The 22,080-nt window shown below is 36.3% G+C and overlaps 1 protein-coding gene across 17 annotated transcripts in view; it reads right to left on the bottom strand.

The window, feature by feature from the left end:
• LOC123281061 (uncharacterized) overlaps positions 1 to 22,080 on the bottom strand; it is a 104,733-nt gene that overhangs the window by 71,120 nt on the left and 11,533 nt on the right. For 9 of the 17 annotated variants that reach the window (XM_070492817.1, XM_070492834.1, XM_070492818.1 and 6 more), the window contains exons 1-2: positions 4,469 to 4,630; positions 3,950 to 3,987 (exon numbers count right to left, since the gene is read on the bottom strand). The exons of 1 other annotated variant lie outside the window; for it this stretch is intronic. In XM_070492817.1, coding sequence (XP_070348918.1) covers positions 3,950 to 3,987; positions 4,469 to 4,575 — 145 coding nt within the window. In that variant the 5' untranslated portion in view covers positions 4,576 to 4,630. Of the gene's footprint in view, positions 1 to 3,949; positions 3,988 to 4,468; positions 4,631 to 22,080 lie in introns of those variants that run through there. 7 more of the 17 variants (XR_011496423.1, XR_011496422.1, XR_011496429.1 and 4 more) reach the window with 1 other exon arrangement.

The following is a 22,080-nucleotide window of genomic DNA, read 5'->3' as shown; positions in this document are numbered from 1 at the left end:
ACCCTCAGAACTAAAATTTTATCTGTATCAATGTGGGGTTGGCCCAGGGATGACTGAAGAGATGTAAGAATGTGCTAGAGTACTCGTCTTAATTGGGAAAGATATAGATATGGACGAGTCTAAGCAATTTATTCAGTTTGGTTCTTAAGATAAGGGTAACCATCATAAGATAAAAAATACAGAAGGGAAAACTTTTAAACCAACGGAAGAAAATTTGGTCTAGCAAATGGGATGTGGGCAAGGGGAGAAAAGGACACAGAAATTAGTTAATGGACGGTATGGAATGGGTTGGGAAATAAGTTATCATATAATATTGCAATATGTAGAACTGGGATAAATGCACCAGTTAAAGACAGAGCCTCTCAGATCACTTTATTTATGTGTGTGAGAGATACATATATATCTTGTTTAAGCCACTGTTTGGGGTTTTCTGTCATTTACAATTGAAACTAACTCTAACTTGTATACTTCCTTAACAATCAAAACATTCCTTTTCAAGACTTCCTAAAGAGTTTTGAATAATGAAATAGGGGACACTATGGAAAACAAAAAAGAGAAACTTGGGATACAAGAATTCTCCTAATATTGTGAAGACTTTAAGAACTTCACAGACACAGAAAAAAAATATCTAGAACTGAGCAAGCTGAAGATGACCTGGCCATTCAGATTCCACAAAAAGGAGAGCTGTGGAGGGAGGGAATAGTGTCACCATGAAACAGTTGCCTTGCTGTACAGAAATTCAAGAAGTAATACAGATCTCAACATATCCTTCAGATAGAATCCACATTGCACACTACAGAATGAAAGTTGAAGCTGATGCAGTAGGAGAGCCTGATTTGGTGCTGATCAAAGTCTTTCATTTTTGGAAGTTACATTCTCTGGATGTGGTAGAGACAAGAGTTTCACTCTTGCATGGCCCAAATTCAAGGATGGAGAATGAAAGCGATTCATAGCAAGTGTGATAAAGAGGCTGCTGTGCTGTGTGGTACTCAAAGTCTGCTCTATCTTCCTCTGCACAGACGTTCTTCAATGGAGGAAAGTACTCCACTGGCAACGGCTGAAATACTAAATGAAAGTTCTATGAGACATGCAAAACAACAAGAAATACAACTGAAGTTAAGCATAGCTGAATAAATGAGGATTATTTCCTAGCAGAAATTTTGAGAACAGAAGAAGCTGCCAGAGAAGGAAGAAGTAGGTTAGACTGAAAATCCTTGAAGAAAGTATAGACATGTTGAAAGATGTAGGATCTTCAGATCCAGGTGAGATCAGAAACATCAGTGCCTCAAAAAGACCCATCACACAATTACCTAAAAGAGTGATTATTGTGAAAAATTTTGCCACAAAGCTAACTGCAACAGAAGACACACCTGTAGACAGGGAAGACCAACTGAAAAGAAATGGAATGGAGTCACCAAATCTAGCAGCTGTGAAGAGGGATGTTGTTAGAATTAAATAACTCATGGAAAAATATACTTAGATGCCAATTAAATGTATGGGGACCTTAGGTCCAAATCTGATTTTCATGAAATACTTAAATTTGTACCGCCTTATTTAGAATTGGTTCATTTGCCATTTTCTTTGGGGAATGTTCCTTTCTATAAAGAACAGAATACATCAAATGACCAAATAGTGGTTTACACAGAGTTTAAAAATAATTTGAAAGAGGGGCTGGCCCCATGGCCGAGTGGTTAAGTTCGCACGCTCCACTGCAGGTGGCTCAGGGTTTCGTTGGTTTGAGTCCTGGGCTCGGACATGGCACTGCTCATCAAATCACGCTGAGGCAGCGTCCCACATGTCACAACTAGAGGGACCCACAATGAAGAATATACAACTATGTACCGGGGGGCTTTGGGGAGAAAAAGGAAAAAAATAAAATCTTTAAAAAAAAATAATTTGAAAAAAAAAGTAATCTTTAAAAGATAACAGATTTTAACTGGATGGTCAAAGAAGCAAATAAATATTTTAAGAAAACAAGACACAGAATAAGAATTTTCTGATAAAATATCTGGGCTTAAAAATACATTCAGAGTGCTTGAAGAAACCAATGAAATGCTAGTGGAAAATTGTTCAAGAAGTAAAAAAGAGCAGAATGTTAAGAAACAGGGCAAGACAAAAGTTGCGACAATTTGAGCACAAAGGTAACTGCAATACATTGAAACACATCAAATATATTTAAATCCGCAAGTTCAAAATTATGCCCTCCCCTGACCCAAATGCTTCTTATAGGTCACCATTAGAGGATGCTAGTAAACCAATTCATCATTTAGAAAACTGGGAAATAAAAGGAAAGTATCAGGTATTGATTCTGCCTTTCCTATACACATTCTGCTACTGAAGTAACTAAATAGTAGGTGAGAGGAAGTTATTTTTTAGAGAAGGATTCCAGATAATAAGCAAAGAGGAAATAATTGAATTGAATATTATTCGTGTCAGTAAATGTATGGATCTTACCATTGGTCATCAAGGGCTGCTAACATTACACAAAAAGAAATAACTAGACATTATGTGCCTCCTCAGGGAAGAACATAACATCATCTTTGAAGCAGTCCAGCCAAAAAATTGAACCTCAAATCTCAGAAACTGCCAATGCACAGAACACATGAAGAGAGAGGAACATGCTAAACCACATCATGGAGGGGCGATAAGCAAAATCCAGACTCTAGAAAACTCCTTTTCACAAATGATCCAGTTTTCCAACAAATAAACAATTTCACACTGTGTTCTGTGGTTGAAAAAAGTAACAATTCACAAATGAAGAAAACTTGTTATAGCTCTTGAAATATGACCAGTAGAGATCTTTCTGCCTGACAAGTTTTATTTCCTGTATGTAATTTGAAGATGGTTTCAAATAACAAGAAATAAGCAATACATTTAAAACATAGCTCTTCACATTTAAAAGATGTTTTCCTGCCTCCTTTTCCTAAAAGCCTGTTATTAGCACAAACCCCTGGCTTACAGAGGGACTGGCACATGAACATGCTTGTTATTCTATTTTTCTACTATCTGTTCCAAAAGACCAAAGCAAAAATAAAAGGACTGTAAAATATTTGTTATTAAAATACTAAAGAACCACAATTAGATTGACTGATAATTAGACTGAAAGCAATGCAAGCCAGAAAACAATGGAATGATATTTTAAGCAGCTGAAATAAAATAACTACCAGCTTAGAATTCTATGCCCAAAGAAAATAGCCTTCAACAAGTAAAAAAAAAAAAAAAAATATATATATATATATATATATATTTAGACGAACAAAAATAGAGAGAATTGGCCATGAATAGACCTGCACTGAAGGAAATGCTAAGTGGGATTATTCAGACAGTAGAAAATATAATACCAGTTGGAAGACTGGAAATACAAGAAGGAATAAAGAGCAATGAAAATGGTAAATATTTGAGTTAATCCACCCAATATCGATTACCTAAAATAAAAATAATAATGTCTTGTGGAACTTAGAATAATGGAAAATTTTGAAACATGACAACAATAGTATATAAACCAAAAGAAGGAAAATGGTACTTGTACCGTTCAGGAGGAGAGAAAAAGTACCAACTAACATTAGGTCTTGATAAGCTTAGGATGCATGCTGCAATCTTCAGGGAACCACTAATAGAAGAGTGAAAAAGGATATAACGACAAGGCTGAGAAGTAAAAGAAGGGCTGGGGGAAAAGGAATTTTATTTTGAATGGTCATAGAATTCTTTTTCTTTAAATTGAGATTCATAATAGTTTACATCACTGTGAAATTTCGGTTGTACATTATTTCTTGTCTGTCACCCCACAAGTGCTCCCCTTCACCCCCTGTGCCTCCCCCACCCCCCCTTCCCCTGGTAACCACTGAACTGTTTTCTTTGTTCATGTATTTGTTTATATCCCACATACGAGTGAAATCATATGGTGTTTGTTTTTCTCAGTCTGACTTATTTTGCTTAGCATAATACCCACCAGGTCCTTCCATATTGTTGCAAATGGGATGATTTTGTCTGAAAAAGAATTTTAAAAAATTAAGTCAATCCAAAAGAACGCAAGCAAGGAGAAAAGGAGGGACACAGAGCAGATGAAACAAATTGAAAGCAAATAGAGAGGTGGCAGGTTTAAACTGAATATGTCCGTAATTACATTAAGTGTAATTACACTAACTGTTCCAATTAAAATACAAGGATAGGCACAGTGAATAAAAGAAGAAAACCCAGCTATATGCTATTTATAAGTAGCACATCTAAAGTATTAGTGTATAGAAAAGCTAAAAGATGGAAAAAGATAGACTATGAAAACCCTAACCCAAAGAAAGCTGGTCACTGCTATATCAATATATAAAAAGTTGATTTTAAAGCAAACACTGTTATTAAAGATAAAGAAGTTCACTTCCTATTGAAGAATGGTTCAATTTAACAGCAATACACACACACTCATATGTGTGTGTATAATTTGCATATAAATAGATATAATTTGTATGGAACTAACCTGAATATATATATTGTTTCACTGTCCATTGGGTGATCAGGCTGTGCCACCAGATAGAATACAACACAAGTGTGGCCAAGGTTAAAAGGCAGATAAGTGCCATCCATGGAAGAAACCAGTGTGTGAATCAAGGTCGCGGAGAACAGACAACACAAACACCAGGATCAAGTGGTCCAGTGTTTATTTATAGCAAGAGAGAGTGTTGAAGTGTGCACAAGATCCAGCCCCTTGCAATTGGTCATTGCATTGGTCCCCTATGGCCAGGGGATCTGTTTGTCAGCCAACCAGGTGACTGCATGCATCTCATTTCATGCTACTGTGAAAGGACCCTGACCTCTCCCATGAGGGGTCTAAATACAGAAAGCTGGGAGCGTGCCTGAGGGCTGCCGACACACAAGGTTAAGCAGAACAAAGGAGTATATATCAAGCCCAGAATATCTTTCCCTCACAAGGCGATTAGCCTAGTACAGGTTGAGAGGTCTTTTTATCTCCTAGTAAGGAAATGTTCAAGGCCCAAGGCCCATTCTTGTGCAAGGAGTGGGGTTGACAGACTGTGCATGACTGCCTTTCACTATATATATATAATTGACAGATTTATAAGGAGAAATAGACAAATCCACAATATTAGGAGGAGATTTTCATACATTTCTCTCAGCAGCTGATAAAATAGCAGCCAAAAAAAATAAGTAAGGATATGGAAGATTTGAACAAGACAATGAACAAACTTGACCTAATTTATATGTACAGACCACTGTACTTAATTATAGAACACACGTTCTTTTCAAAAACACAGAGTGTTAACAAAGATGATGGGTCAAAATAACAAGTCTCAACAATTTTGAAAGGATTGAAATCATATAAAATATGTTTTCTGGCCACAGTTGTATTAAGGTAGAAATCCAAAACAAAAAGACAATGAAAAATCCTATGTTTAGAAACTAGGAAATATACTTTTCAGTAACCAAAGGGTCAAAGAATAAAGTCACAAATGGAAATCAAAAAATATTTTAAATTGAGTGGTGATGAAAACACTACAAATCAAAATTTGTGGGGTGAAACTAAAGCCATGCTTAGAAGAAATTTTATAGCCTTTAATGCATATATAAGAAAAGAAAAAAGGCTAAAAATCAATGATTTAAGCATCTATCTCAAGAAAGATAAAAAATGAATATCAAATCAAATCAAAAGGAAGCATAACGAAGGAAATAATAAAGAGCAAAAAGTGAAACAGGTAGTGACATCAGCATCCTGGTGGAATGAATTATTCCCTCACTCTCTCCCCTTTAAGTTACAACTAAATGGACATTCATTAACCAGCAGAAGACTCTCTGCACAGCACAACAGGACTTCTGAGTGGTCCATGCAGCTATACATCTGAAGGTGGGACCCCTGGGAGGGTGTGGAATTAAGTGAGCACCACCCCCACTGGTGGCAGCAAGTCAGCTCCTGGATCCTCACACCGCAGGCATGTGTGACTGTAAGAGGAGTTGGAGACAACCTGGCCTGTGCAAACGCTTTTGGAGCTGCAGCACAGCCTGTGGGAGCACCCAATGTGCCACCGCAGCCCCATCCTTTGGAATGCCCTAAATTGAGTTGCAGCAGCTCAGCCACTGTTTGGGTCCCACTCCCCCCTAGCACAGCGCAGGCAAGAAGGCACCCCACTTGCTCAGAAGGCACCCCCATCTGTGGAGCACAGCAGCCCACGGGACCCACTGAGTGGCAGTTCAGCCCCTGCTTAGGAGCCCCTTCCACCTAGCACTGAGAAGCTTGCCTAGCCACCTGCTGAACACAGAAGCCCCACTTACAGTGCCCTATCTACCCATCCATGCAGAGGCCCTGCCCATGTGAGCACAACCTGCAGAATGGTTGTGGCCAGCCTCAGTGAACACAGAGCAGTCCTACCCACACAACTTCCAGCAGATGGTGTGGAATCTGAAGAAACAGCTCCTGCCCACTGCCCAGCAGTGGCAGGTGGCATCTGTGACCTGATACTATCACAGATGCACTGGCAAAGGATTACTTTATCAAATACCATGAAGAACTACATTAACACTTCAGAGCAGAAGAAAAATGCCAAGTCTCCAGAAACAATACTGAAATCACAGAAATTTACAATATAAATGACAAAGAATTCAAAATAATTATCATAAAGAAACTCAACAGGTTACAAGAAAATTCAGAATGACAGTTCAATGAGGTCAGAAATAAAATTAATGAGCAGAAGGAATACTTCACTGAAGAGACTGAAACTCTAAAAAAACAACAACAGAAATTTTGGATAAGAAGAGTACAATTAATGAGGTTAAAAAATAATCTAGAATCCATAAAAAACAGAGCTGACATTATGGCTAACAGAATTAGTGATTTAGAGGATAGAAATATAGCAATGCTTCAGGTGGAGGAGGAGAGAGATCTAAGATTTTTTAAAAATGAAGAAATTCTTTGAGAGATATCTGACTCAACTAGGAAAAGCAACATAAGGATTATAGGTACTCCAGAGGGAGAAAGGAGCAGAGAGCTTGTTCAAAGAAACAATAGTTGAGAACTTCCCAAACCTGAGGAAAGCACTAGACTTACAAGTACACGAAGCCAATAGAACTCCTAATTACATCAATGCAAAAAAACCTTCTCCAAGGCACATACATTAAAACTGGCAAAAATCAATGACAAAGAAAAAATATTAAGGGCAACAAGGCAGAAGAAAATAACCTACAAAGGAACCCCTATCAGGCTTTCAGTGGATTTCTCAGCAGAAACCTTATAGGCTAGGAGGGAATGGAATGATATATTCAAAATACTGAAAGACAAAAACTTTCAACAAAGAATACTCTGTCTAGCGAAACTATCCTTCAGATACGAGGGAGAAATAAAAGCTTTTCCAGATAAACAAAAGCTGAGGGAGCTCATTGCCACTACAACTCTCCTACAAGAAATGATGAAGGAAGCCCTCCTACCAGTAACAAAAAGGCAAAGGTTTACCAAACCTTGAGCAAGGAGATAAATAGACAGATAGAATCAGAAAATTGAAGCTCTATATCAGAATAGGTCAGTAAACAATTATAACATAGAAGACAAAGGGAAGGAAAGCATCAAAAATAAGTATAAACACTTCAGTTTAGTCACAAACTCACAACACATACAAGGACAATTTGTGACAACAATAACTCAGAAAGGGAAGAGGGAAGGGATAGAACCTACTTAGGCTAATGGAGATAAGCGGCTATCAGAAAGTGGACTATCTCATCTATGAGATCTTTTATACAAACCTCATGGTAACTACTAGACAAAAAGTCAGAGCAGAGCCACAAATCATAAATAAACAGAAAACTGAGAAAACCATCACAGAAAACGACCAAACTGAAATGGCAGTCAGAAATGCAAGGGAAAAGAAACAATGGAAATATAGAACACCCAGAAAACAATAGATAAAATGGCAGTACTAAGCCCTCATGTATTGATAATCAGTCTAAATGTAAATGGATTGAATTCTCCAATCAAAAGACACAGAGTAGCAGGATGGATTAAAAAACAAGACCCAACAATATGCTGCCTCTGGGAAACACATCTCAGCTCTAAAGATAAACATAGGCTCAGAGTGAAGGGATGGAAGATGATACTCCAAGCAAATGGCATGCAAAAGAAAGCAGGTGTTGCCATACTTGTATCAGACAAAGCAGACTTCAAGATTAAAAAAGACAATGAGAGGCAAAGGGGGCAGTATATAATGATACAAGGGACATTCCACCAAGAGGACATAACACTTATGAATATCTATGCACCTAAGAGAGGAGCACCAAAGTATGTAAGGCAACTATTAACAGACGTAAAGTGAGAAATTGACAGCAACACAATACTAGTGGGGGACCTCAACACCCCACTTACATCAATGAATAGATCATCCAGACAGAAAGTCAACAAGGAAACAGTGGCCTTAAACAAAATACCAGACACAATGGACTTAAAGGATATATAGAGAACATTCCATCCAAAAACAGCAGAATATACATTCTTTTTAAGTATACATGGAACATTCTCAAAGATAGACCATATGTTGGGAGAAAAGGTAAACCTCAATAAATTTAAGAAAATTGAAATATCAAGCATCTTTTCTGACCACAATGCTACGAAACTAGAAATCAACTACAAGAAAAAGGCTAGGAAAGTCACAAATATGTGGAGATTAAACAACATGCTACTGAACAACCATTTGATCAATGAAGAAATCAAAGGAGAAGTCAAAAAATACCTGGAGACAAATGAAAATGAAAACATAGCATAACAACTCTTATGGGATGCAGCAAAAGCAGTGCTAAGAGCGAAATTTATAGCAATACAGGCCTACCTCAACAAAGAAAAAAAACCTTGAATAAATAATCTTAAACTACATCTAACAGAACTAGAAAAGGAAGAACAAACAAAACCCAAAGTCAGCAGAAGGAGGTAAATAATAAAAATTAGAACAGAAATAAATGAAATAGAGACAAAAAACAATAGAAAGGATCAACGTAACTCAGAGGTGGTTCTTTGAGAAGACAAACAAACTTGAGAAACCCTTAGCCAGACTCACAAAGAAAAAAAGAAAGAAGGCTCAAATAAGTAAAATTTAAAATGCAAGAGGAGAAATTACAATGGATACCACTGAAATACAAAGCACTATAAGAGAATACTATGAAAAACTATATGCCAACAAATTGGATAACCTAGAAGAAATGGATAAATTCTTAGACTCATACAACCTCCCAAAACTGAATCAAGAAAAAATAGAGAATCTGAATAGACAATCACAAGTAAGGAAATCTAAACAGTAGTCAAAAACCTCCCAAAAAACAAAATTGCAGGACTAGATGGCTTCTCTGGAGAATTCTACCAAACATTCAAAGAAGATTTATTACCTATCCTTCTCAAACTATTCCAAAAAATTGAAAATAGAATGCTTCCTAACTCATTCTATGAGGCCAGCATTACCCTGATACCAACACCAGACAAGGACAACACAAAGAAGGAAAATTACAGGCCAATATGGCTGATGAACATGGATACAAAAATCCTCAACAAAATATTGGCAAACTGAATACAGTAATACATTAAGAGGATTATATATGACAATCAAGTGGGATTTATACCAGGGATGCAGGGATGGTTCAACATCTGCAAATCAATCAAGGAGATACACCACATTAACAAGATAGGGAATAAAAATCACATGGTCATCTCAATAGATGCAGAGAAAGCATTTGACAAGATCCCACATCGATTTATGATAAAAACTCTCAATAAAAGGGGTATGGAGGGAAAATACTTCCACATAATATAGGCCACATATGACAAACCCACAGCCAATATCATACTTAATGGTGAAAAACTGAAAGTCATCCCTCTGAGAACAGGAACAAGACAAGGGCTCCTACTTTTGCCACTCCTATTCAACACAGGACTGGAGGTTTGGCGAGAACAATTAGGCAAGAAAAAGAAATAGAAGGTATCCAAACTGGAAAGGAAGAAGTAAAACTTGCTGTTTGCTGATGACATGATTATATATATATAGAAAACCCTAAAGAATCCACCAGAAAGGTATGAAAAATAATAAAAAACTACAGCAAAGTGGCAGGGTACAAAATCAACTTACAAGAATCAGTTGCATTTCTATACTCCAATAATGAACTAGCAGAAAGAGAAGTTAAGAATACAATACCATTCACAGTCACAAAAAAAGAATAAAATATCTAGGAATAAATTTAACCAAGGAGGTGAAAGACCTATACACTGAAAACTATAAGACATTATTGAAAGAAATCAAAGCCATAAAGAAATAGAAAGATATTGCATGCTCAAGGACTGGAAGAATAATCATAGTTAAAAAACCCATATTACCTAAAGCAATCTACAGATTCAAGGCAATCTCGATCAGAATCCCAATGATATTCTTCATGGAAATATAACAAAGAATCCTAAAATTTGTATGGAACAACAGAAGACCCCAAATAGCCAAAGCAGTCCTGAGAAAAAAGAACAAAGCTGGAGGCATCACAATCCCTGACTTCAAAATGTACTACAAGGCTATAGTAATCAAAACAGCACAGTACTGGCACAAAAACAGACAAACAGATCAATGGAAAAGCCCAGAAATAAAACCACACATCTATGGGCAGCTAATCTTTGACAAAGGAACCAAGAACACACAATGGAGAAAGGAAAGTCTCTTTTAAACCATAAAATTCTTAGAATAAAACATAGGCAGGACACTCTTTGATACTGGTCTCAGCAGCGTCTTTTCGAATACCATGTCTACTCAGGCAAGGGACACAAAAGAAAAAATAAACGAAGAGAACTACATCAGACTAAAAGCTTCTGCAAGGCAAAGGAAACCACGAACAAAATGAAAAGACAGCCCACCAACTGCAAGAAAATATTTACAAATCATATATCTGACGAGGGGTTAATTTCCAAGATATATAAAGAACTCACACAACTCAACAACAAAAAGACAAACAACCCAATCAAAAAATGGGCAGATGATATGAACAGACATTTTTCCAAAGAAGATTTGCAGATGGCCAACAGGTACATGAAAAGACACTGACGTCACTAATTATTAGGGAAATGCAAATCAAAACTACAATGAGGTATCACTTCACACTCCTCAGAATGGCTATAATTAACAAGACAAGAAATAATAAGTGTTGGAAAGGATGTGGAGAAAAGGGAACCCTCACACGCTGCTGGTGGGCATGCAAATTGGTACAGCCACTATGGAAAACAGTATGGAAATTTCTCAAAAAATTAAAAATAGAAATACCATATGACCCAGCTATCCCACTACTTGGTATTTATACAAAGAACATGAAATCAAAAATACAGAGATCTATACACCCCTATGTTCATTGAAGCATTATTCACAATAACTAAGAATGGAAGCAACCCAAGTGCCCATCAACTTATGAATGGATAAAGAAGATGTGGTATATATACAGTGGAATACTATTCAGCCATAAAAAGGACCAAATCATCCCATTTGCAATGACATGGATGGACCTTGAGGGTATTATGTTAAGAGAAATAAATCAGACAGAGAAAGACAAACACTGTATAATTTCACTTATATGTGGAAGAGACCAAACATATGGATAGAGAGAACAAATTAGAAGTCACCAGAGGGGAAGGGGGCTGGGGGTGAGTGAAAGGGGTAAAGGGGTAAAGGGGTACATAATGCATGGTGACAGACAAAAACTAGACTATTGGTGGTGAGCTCAATGCAGGCTATACAGAAACTGATATATAATAATGTACACCTGAAATTACACAATGTTACAAACCAATACAACCTCAATAAAATAAAAAAAACAACAATACTAAAAAGAAAAAAAGTAATGAAACAGAAAACAAAAATACAATAAAAAGGATCAAGCCAGAGATTGAAAGACTAATAAATTTAATAAATCTCTAATAAGAATTATCAAGAAACAAAAGATAAGAGGCTAATAACCAATATCAAGAACAAAAAGGGGGACATCACTAAATATCCCACAGACATTAAAAAGATAATCGTGAAGAATTTTGTGCTAAATGCTTAGAAATTTAGATAAATGGGCAAATTCCTGGCAATATAGTACTTAGAAAAATAGACACAAGATGAAGTAAAAATATGAATAGTCCTATAATTATTAAAGAAATTCAAACCATAATTTAAAAGTTTCACACACAAACACATGCACATGACTCATAGAATAATTATTTCAGTGATAAATTCCACCAACATTTAAGGAATCAATAATGCCAATATTACATGAATTCTTCCAGAGAAATAGGATAGGAAAAGAACCACTGCCCAGGTTTGTTGTATGAGGCCAGCATCGTCTTGATACCAAAATCCAATCAGGAAATCATAAGAACCCTAAATTAAATTTCAATCTCTCTCACAAAGACAGATGCAAAAGTCTTAAACAAAACAATAGTAAAGCAAATTCAGCTTTGTCTAAAAGCATAATTTGCATTTATTTTTGTGGTGAAAGCTTGGTTTAGCATTTGCTATACTGAATATCAAGACAATGTACAGTTATGATAATTTAGACAGTGTAGTATATGGACACATAATTTGACAAAGGTGACACTATAGAGCAGTAGGGAAAGAATGACTTTTTAGTAAATTAGGCTTAATTGGTTATCTAAATTGAAAGAAAATCAAATTTGGCTCTTACACTATACGCAATAATCAATTCGAAGTGGATTGCAGTTTTAAATGTGAAAGGCAAAATAAGAAAGCTTCTAGAAGTTGATACAGGAAAATATCTCCACTACTTTAGAATAGGGGAACACTTCTTTCTTTTTTTTTTTAAAGATTGGCAGCTAAGCTAACAACTGTTGCCAATCTTCTTTTTTTTCTTTCTGCTTTTTCTCCCCAAATCCCCCCAGTCCATAGTTGTATATTTTAGTTGTGGGTCCTTCTAGCTGTGGCACGTGGGACGCCGCCTCAGTGTGGCCTGATGAGCAGTGCCACGTCCATGCCCAGGATCCGAACCAGCAAAACCCTGGGCCGTGGAAGCGCAGCGCGAGAACCTAACCACTCGGCCCCGGGCCAGCCTGGGAAACACCTTTTAAGTGTGAAACGAAAATCTCAGTAAGGGAATGGATTGTTAAATTTAACTATAATAAAAGTAGGATTTCTGTTCTTCAGAAGACACCACTGAGAGAGTAAAGATGCAGTCCAAAGAGCCAAAGAAGATGCTTCCAATACATATAAATGGCAAAGAACTTGTGCAGAATATTCTACAGAGTAATTTTTAAATAACACCTGAAAAATCTGATTTAAAAATGGGCAAGAGACTTCAACAGGCCCTTCACGTGAGAAGATATTCAAATGACAACTGAACATGTGAAAACATATTTCAGAAGAATGGAGATTATAATCATAATGGAATACCATTACACCCTTGGCAGAATGATAAAAATGTAAATAACATACCAAGGGGTTGGTAAGGATGTGAAGCAACTGGAACTCTCATACATCGCTGGGAGGCATGTGAATTGGTCCAAGTACTTGCTATAAGATTTTGTCCACATCTTTTGAAGCTGAACTTATATATGCCTTATGACCCAACAATTTTATTCTCGGTACGTTCACTCACCAAGAGTCTTACACAAGAATGTTCAGGGGTCAGCTCCGTGGCCGAATGGTTAGGTTCACGTACTCCGCTGCCGCGGCCCAGGGTTCGGATCCTGAGCGCAGACACGGCACCACTCGTCAGGCCACGTTGAGGTGGCGTCCCACATCCCACAACTAGAAGGACCTGCAACTAAGATATACAACTGTGTACAGGCGGGGTTTGGGGGATAAAGCAGAAAAAAAAAACAAAACAGAATGGTCATAGAAGCATTACTTGCAGTAGCCAAAGACTCAAAAGGACTCAAATTTCCATCAACAGTAGAATGGATGAGCAATTTTTTTGCAACAAAAATGAACAAATTACAGCTACATACATCAATGTGGCTGAATTTCACAAGCATAACGTTGAATGAAACGTGTCATACATAAAAGAATTAAATATTCTTTTACAGAGAATTCAAAACATAAAAATGTAAACTACAGCATTAAAATCAGTTTAGTGGTTACCTTTAGTGGAGAGAAAGACATAGTGATTAGGAGAAGGCAGTAGAGAAGGCTTCTGAGGTGCTGATAATGCTCTGTTTCTTGATGGGATGGTTGTTACAATGGATGTTAATCCTGTGATAATTCATTGGGATGTATTATATTTTGTGTATTTTTCTCTGCATGTAAGCTATATTTTGCAATTTAAAGGTGTTTTTTTTTTTTTTTGAGGGAGGAAATGGTCTCAGAAGGAAAATCTGCATTTCAAAAAGGTATGGAGAAAAAAGAAAGTAGTAAAAATTAACAAATCGATGGTGTAAAGAAAGATAACAAGTCCTAAACTGTATGAGTTAGAAAAATACTAAACAATGTTTGTAACACAATATAACGTAATACAACAAAACACAATGCAATGCATGGAAGTCTGGAGGGAAGAGACTGGAGTTAATACAGTGTGTGTTTTTTTTTTTTTTGAAGGATAAATTTTTTTGGTATTGTTAAGTATAGATACTACAGTTTCAAGGAAAGCCACCAAATATAGACATATATGTCTTCCAATCCAGTGGAGAAGATAAATACAATGAGAAATAAAATCCACAATCAATTTTTTAATAATGGAAGACGAGAGAGAAAGATTAGAAAAATTTGAAAAAGTCAGACAAATAGAAAACATAAAATAATTTGGTAGAAACAAATCATATCAGTAATCATAATAAAAGTGAATGTACTTAACTGTCCAGATAAAATGCATGTGTTGTCAGACTGGATTAAAAAAAAAAAACAGCTCCTTGCTGTTTATAAGAGACCCTCCTAAAACACAGTGCCAGAAAAAGGATGAAAAGTAAATGATGAAAAAATTCCAAGCAAATCAGAAGAAAGATAGTACAGCTATATCAATTTTGGACAAGCAGACTTTAAGGCAAAAAGAATGACTAGGTACAAAAAGCACCTATATAAAGACTTAATATATATTATATAATGGTAAAAGTCAATTTACCAAGAAGACAAGACAATTCCAATTTTTTTATGTACCCAATAACATATCTTCAAAATCAATAAAATAAATTTTGGCAGAACTACAAAATTATATACCTATCATCACAGGGGAAGATTTGTATGCACTTCTCCCAGTAATTGAAAGGTCAAATAATCAAACGAGCAAAAAGTAAAGACATAGAAAATTTAAACAACACAATTAACAAGCTAACTATAATAAATCTTGCACCCTGTAGAACCCTACATGAACAGCTGAAAAGACATAAAACATTTATGAAAACAGATGTATTAATTAGAAAATAAATCTCAACAAATTTTAGAATTGATCTGATAAAAATCACCTTTTCTCACCAGACTGCAATTAAATTTAGAAAACAATGACAAAAGATAGCTAAAACAAAAAAAGAGCATACAGTTGGAAATTTAAAAGTACATTTAAAATAAATAAGAGGTCAAAGAAGAAATTGTATTAGAAATTTAAAAATGCTTAAACAGAAAGAAATGAAAAATTACACGTGAAAGTTTGGGGGATGTAACTAAAATGGTGCTTAGAAGGATTTTTGTGTCATTGAATTCAAACACTACACAAGAAGTAAGGCTGAATTTTTGTGAGCTAAGCAGGTGGTTTCCTTAAAGAATAATAGTCGCTTGCTAAAAGAGGTGTGATCTTTTTCAAAATCTTCAGTCCTGGCACTGTGATTTTCCTGTTGTGACATGCACAGACTTCTTAGAGCAACCAGGTAAGCTCAGACTGTTTGAGAAGCATTAGATCTGCTGAGGCAGCAGAACCATAACTATTTGTAGTGTTGTCTGGACCAGCTAGAGAACATTTTGGCTCCAGGCAAAAATCAAACCTGGCAGCTTTCTCTGTCACTTGGTAAATGTACTGGAGCAGGATAACAGGAAATTATAAATGCTGCCTCCAGGATTCAGAGATGCTCAGCAAGTATTGTACCACCTTCTTTGGGGTTGTGGGCAAAAGACAGAATATCTTTTCCATGACATGGGTGAAAGTACCTTGACACACTCTAACCAACTAAAGGCATAACTTCTGCAATGTGGCAGGATCTTATATTTTCATGGATTTTTATATTCAAATGCTACAAATATGTGTCATGCCTGGCATCCTGGGTGTCTGCTATTGTCAGCTCTCTGGATCCTATTGGCATGCCATCATCAGTGTAGTGAATTAGTGTGCTGCCCTGGAGAAGAATAAGGCAGTCAGTCACGTGTGGCAAAGAACAAGAGTTAAATATCCTGACCTGGAATAGCAAATGTGTACTGCCATCCCTATCAAATGCAAGCAAATGCTTCTACTATTTTCTTAAATTATTTACATCCATTAAAAACAACCATACCATCCGTCCTGATTCCCATTTTCTACATTCCCTTTAGAATGGTTGTGCAGTACCTGTACGGTCCCCTAGAACTTCACTCTCAGGAGGGCATATGGTCCCAGATGGCCACAGGTAATAACAGTTTGCCATTGTGTACCATAAGCTAATACCTTCCCATCTTGGAATATAAAATATGATTCTCTTTTACTTCATCTTACGCTTATAACCAAGTCCTCTGCAATCCATTCTGTGGTTATGATTTCTGAATCAGTTAAAGTTCTTATGTGGCAAGCAACAGAAACAGACTCTGACTAATTTAAACAACATGAAAGGATTTATTTGAGATTCTGGAAAGCAGCCAGCATCAAAACAAAAGATGAACAATGAATGCTTGGGGAGGATAGGAACCAGCACAGTTTTACAGATCTCATCCTTGGGAAGTCATCAACCTTTCTTCTCAGGGTGTGTCTGTTTCAAAGACAATTCTGGGAGAAAGAATAGACTGACTCAGGATTATATGGCATATAGAAGAACAAGTGCCTAAAGGGAGTGATATTGAGCAGGAAAACACAACATATTATATAACACAATAATATAATAACATAATAATACATTCAAATCCAAGTCCATTTTTGAAAATATGGAAGTTCAGAAAATGGGGAGATGGGATTTTACCAAGTTTAACTAACCAAAGATTTTCACTGTTATTATTTTTCTAAATAATATTTTCCTCAATAGATTAGGAAAAACACTACAGATAATTTGAAATAATTCAAATGGATACAATAGATTAAAATGCCAAAAAGCTTGCAGATACAAACAATCTTAACGTTTTGCTGGTACTCATACTTTCATTAAAATTTTTAAGTTAAAAGTTTTTTCTGACTAGAAGCATGCTGGTTACACTGCAGAAATACGAGCAACATAAGGCAAGTGTTTCCTATAATTCTGACTCCCTGAGTTAACCACTGTTAAAAGTTTGAGGGTTTTTTTGCATCATTTCTACACATGCATATACTAAAATATGTTATTTATTTAATGAAAATTGAATTCTGCTGTTCCTTCATTAAATATTGTTTTACTTTTATGCCATTAACTCTGTATCTTGGAAATTATTTCCATAGTAGTACATATACTCTAACCTCAGTCTCTTCAATAGCCCTATATCATTCTATTGAATAGACATACCATAATTTCCTGAACTAATCCTATTGACGGACATTTAAATTGTTTAAGATTTTTCACTATTACAAACAGTGCTTCAGTGAAAAATCCTTGACATATATCTATGCTGAATTATGTTTCTGAATCAGTATTTCTATAGAAATACACATATGTAATAGATTGACATCATAGTGTATATGTTTATATCTTGCTTTATTAGTTAGCACATCACAAACTTTTCAAATGCTATCAAAATCTATGTGAGTTAAAAGTAATATTTATATAATATTCCATTTTATACAGATATTATAATTTAATTTATATAGTGGTTCCCACATTTGAGGTTTTTAGGTTGTTCCCCAGTTTGATTAATAAAAAGAATTCTGCATTGACCATTCTAGTTTCAAAAGCTTTATTTACATCTCTGAATAATTTTAGGGGCTATTCCTGGAAGTGAAATCACTGGAACAAATAATATAAACATTATTTAAGGTTATTGATGTATATTGACAAATTATGTTTTAAAAAGTGTGTAGAATTCATGTTGGCACTGGCAATATGAGTGCCTGTATTGCTGGACCCTTACCATTGATTATATTGTTAATATCTTTTTCTGCACATAGTTAAAAATATAAGTATGATTATATTGTATCATTTATTCACTTAACATAGTAATATAAACAATTTGCCAATGTGTTTCAAGCTCTTGGTAAATTTCTTTTCATATTATACTACATAAGCGGACCATGATTTGATTCATGCCATTGTTGGATATTTAGATAATTACTTGATTTATCCTTTTACAAATGATGGAACCCTGAACATCTGAAAACACTAAAAAATGTTATTTGGGTCCTATTGGCATGATGATTCTTTCAATGAGTAGACCAGAGCAACATCCCTTATGAGATAGTGAAATGAGCAAGATCTCTGCGGACTGAATCCTTGCACAGAGCTATTATAATTTTGAAGTAAGAAAATGAATTTTTTCTCCTGTCCCTGTGAGGTGAAAGCAAACTACTTCTGGTGCTCTTTCCTGATTTGGGGAGGGGGAAAGACATCAGTCAGATCATTGGCTATAATTTCAGATGATGCTGGAGGCCGTTTTGATTTGCATTAGAAAAGAGACTACATTTGAAACAGCAGCTGCAATGGGAGTCACCACAGAATTTTATGATAATCCACTTAACTATCCAAGGCTTATTTTGCACTAGCCAAAGAGGCAGTTTAAACAGGGATGTGCTAAGAATAATTATTCCTGCTTCTTGCATGTTTTTGGTGGTGATACAAATTTCAGATTTCTCTAGAAATGAGGTGTTGCTGTGGCTTTGCCTTTTGGTAGGAAGAACTTCAAAGACTTCCACTTAGCCCTTCCTGCAATTATAGTATATATTCCACAGAGCAGAAGGTCAATGTGAAAATTCTGCCAGTCCTGAGTACTCGTATTCCAACTCTACATTTTTTCACTCAGGAAACAACTATGGAATGGGCTAGGAGTCCCAGTGAACCCACCATGAGGCGTACTCAGATAAAAACTCTATTTATCACCAAATCCCAATAAACTCCCACCCTTACCAGGAGTCCATAGTAACCTTCTGGATCCCATCTAGTCTATGCCATAATAATCCTGGTAAATAAACACAAGTCCCTTAAGGGAAGTCTAGGAGGATGATTTACAGAATGTATTGGTGATGTTATTGCTGGTGTCTTCTTCAAGAGTTTCTTTTCTTTTTCTTCAAGAAGCTCTACGTCAATGAATTTAGGATGGGAATTAGGTGAGGGGGCAGTAACATTCCATCACTTAAGTGAAGTGATTAAGTTAAGCCTCTTTTGCTAGGAATTTAGTGGGCACTTTGGTCCTTGGGTTTATGTCATCTAGAACCATTCTGACTATTATTATTACTACAATCCTGCTGTCTATTATAGTAATCATGCCCACTTTGTTTTTTAAGTATATTTTCCGGCCACTGCCTAGGATCTCATTAATCTCACTGAAATCAAGGAGCCCATTTCAATGGCAGAATTACCCACCTGCTTCACCAGATGACTGAAAACAGTCACTACAGCACTTTGAAAATTCTGATCTATCCCTCACCATTGTACTTCTCAATGCTGCAACAAAGAAAATGTATTCAGAGTCCTCTTATTAGACACAATTAAAGGATGAGTGAGTAGATGGATTTAATAAATCCATTCTAGCATTCCTAACTCCCTTCCTCTATTTTATAAAAAGGAATTTCTTGCAACTTCATTCTATTTAGTGTTGGCCACCACTGAGTCTAGGTTTCAGATAACTGAGCAAGCAAACTAGAATCATTCTCATCTGCTTGGCACCTAGCAATAAATTCTGTTGTATCTAAAATTATTCCTCTTTCCCTAGTCTAACACTCTCAGAACACATTAGCATTCATATTCTTCAGGTTTTTGCCATATAAATAAATGAACAAAAGTCTTTTGTTGTGTGAGCTCTCCTTCAGGGTTTGACTTTGTGATTGACCTCCAGGTACCTGCTGGGGTTTACCCTAATTGTAGATACAGAGGCAAATGAGAAGTGATAGAAATGAGGCACGAAGCAATTTGGCCACCTCCTACAAGGTATCTGTCTGAGGCAAGGTCATTATAAGATCTCCAAGCAAAGCAGGAACATCTTTATCAGATGTATGGGGTGGGGGACTTCTGTTCTGCTTGCCAGGAATGCTCAGTGGAGTGTGGAGTAATCTAAGCCATCCAAATTCTCCTCCATTTCTCCATTTCAATTCTTGTCTTCCATTCTATCCCAATTAGTATCCTAATTTTGCATGAGGTCTGGTGATGCTGTAAATCCAATTTAACTTCATAATTCACAGGATCAGATTTTGAGTTTGATTTTATGCCAGCTCAGTTCTGAGGCAAATAACCCAAAAGTTCTTTTTGCATAGTTAGAGACAACTCCTGGTTTTCTACCCTGAGCCAAGAATTTTTATCTTAAGCCTAAGTCATTATCTTTCTCTAATGTTCTTCACACTTAAAGAAGGAATGAAGTCACTTGTCACCCAAAGCCTTGCTTCAACAGGCACTCTCTTACAGTTGGCATAAGTAATAATTTGAGTAACTCTTTCGCCTCTGCATACCATAGTCTACCTGAAAAATACTCTCACTGAATCCTCAGTGCCTTCAGATCCAACTAAGCCCAATAACAATTTCCTTGAGGATCTGGGGCCTGAAACTCTTCCTCATAACAATTTTCTGTATCAATTAGTTTTTCTTTGCAGCTATACAGTCCATTATAACTAGTTTATCAGAGAAGCAATTTGTTAAGGGATTTTGGACTGGTCTCCTAAATTGAAGCAGTAGTTTCGAAAAGAGGAAGATGCTTTTAACACAAGCACGATGCTGGAAATCAATTCATGTGATTTCATACTTAGAGATTATCCTGAAACAGCAGCTGTTAGCTCCTCCCACTCCTCCAAACATTACAGAACACAGTCATGACATAAACCCTATTCTTCATCTTCATTTCTGTGGGGCTTAAATCCTTAAATACTTAGTGGTCCTGCCAGTAAAGGATTGCAATAGTCTGCTGATAATTTTGACCATTGCACATGGTATACAACAAAGGGTCCCTAGGGATCTCTTGTGTTCCATTTGTACTTCTCCTAGCATCTATTATGAAACAGCAACCCTATTTCCTTTAGATAGTCAGGGTCAGTTAGTAGATCCCACCTCCCCTACTACCACCTGTGTGTTTAGTGCTGGGTTTCTCAACCTCTGTACTATTGACATTTGGACTGGATAATTCTTTGTCATGAGTGGCTGTCTTGTGCATTTAAAAATGTTTAGTAGTATCCCTGGCCTCTACCCACTAGATGCCAGCAGCAACCCTACTCCCATCTCTCAATTATGACAACCAAAAGGTCTCCAGACCTTGCCAAATGTCTCCTGGGAGGAAAATCACTTTTTGTTGAGAGCCACTGGGTTAGTGGTTTAAGGAGTCCCAAAAGAACAGGTAAGAGTCTCAGTCTAGTTTCCCTTAGTGAATGCTCTTCTTTCCTGTTACTATCACTTCTTGACCAGCAAAGCCGATGCTTGGAATGTTGAAGATCTTCCAAACGGCAACCACATCAGAAGTATTGAAGGGCAATTTACCACTAAAGTGCGAAGGGGTAATTCATGCAAGGAAAGAATGATGGGCAGAACAAAGGGACAGAAGTTCACTTCATCCACTTTACATTAAGCAGTAACCTTATTATAGAAAATTTGAACTATAGTGAGAAGAGGGGGAAAAATCCCCATATCCCAACGTGCAAAGACAAACACATAATATTTTTCTAAATAACATTTTCTCCTTTATTGTCAATATAATCTATACTCATTGTAAACAATTTGGAAAACAAAAATGAAAATAAAACCCCATAATAACATCATTCAGAAAAATATACACTTAACACTGAGATATATCAGATGGATGTGTTACGGAACCAAAAGTGGGTTCGCCTTCTTGTGAGTTAAAATCAGACTGTCAACCAGAAGTAGTTGTCACACAAAGTAGAATT

Source organism: Equus asinus, chromosome 2 (assembly GCF_041296235.1).
Source record: "Equus asinus isolate D_3611 breed Donkey chromosome 2, EquAss-T2T_v2, whole genome shotgun sequence".
NCBI lineage: Eukaryota > Metazoa > Chordata > Mammalia > Perissodactyla > Equidae > Equus > Equus asinus.
The sequence above is the reverse complement of the archived record's forward strand: the minus strand, read 5'-3'. Positions and strand labels throughout refer to the sequence as shown.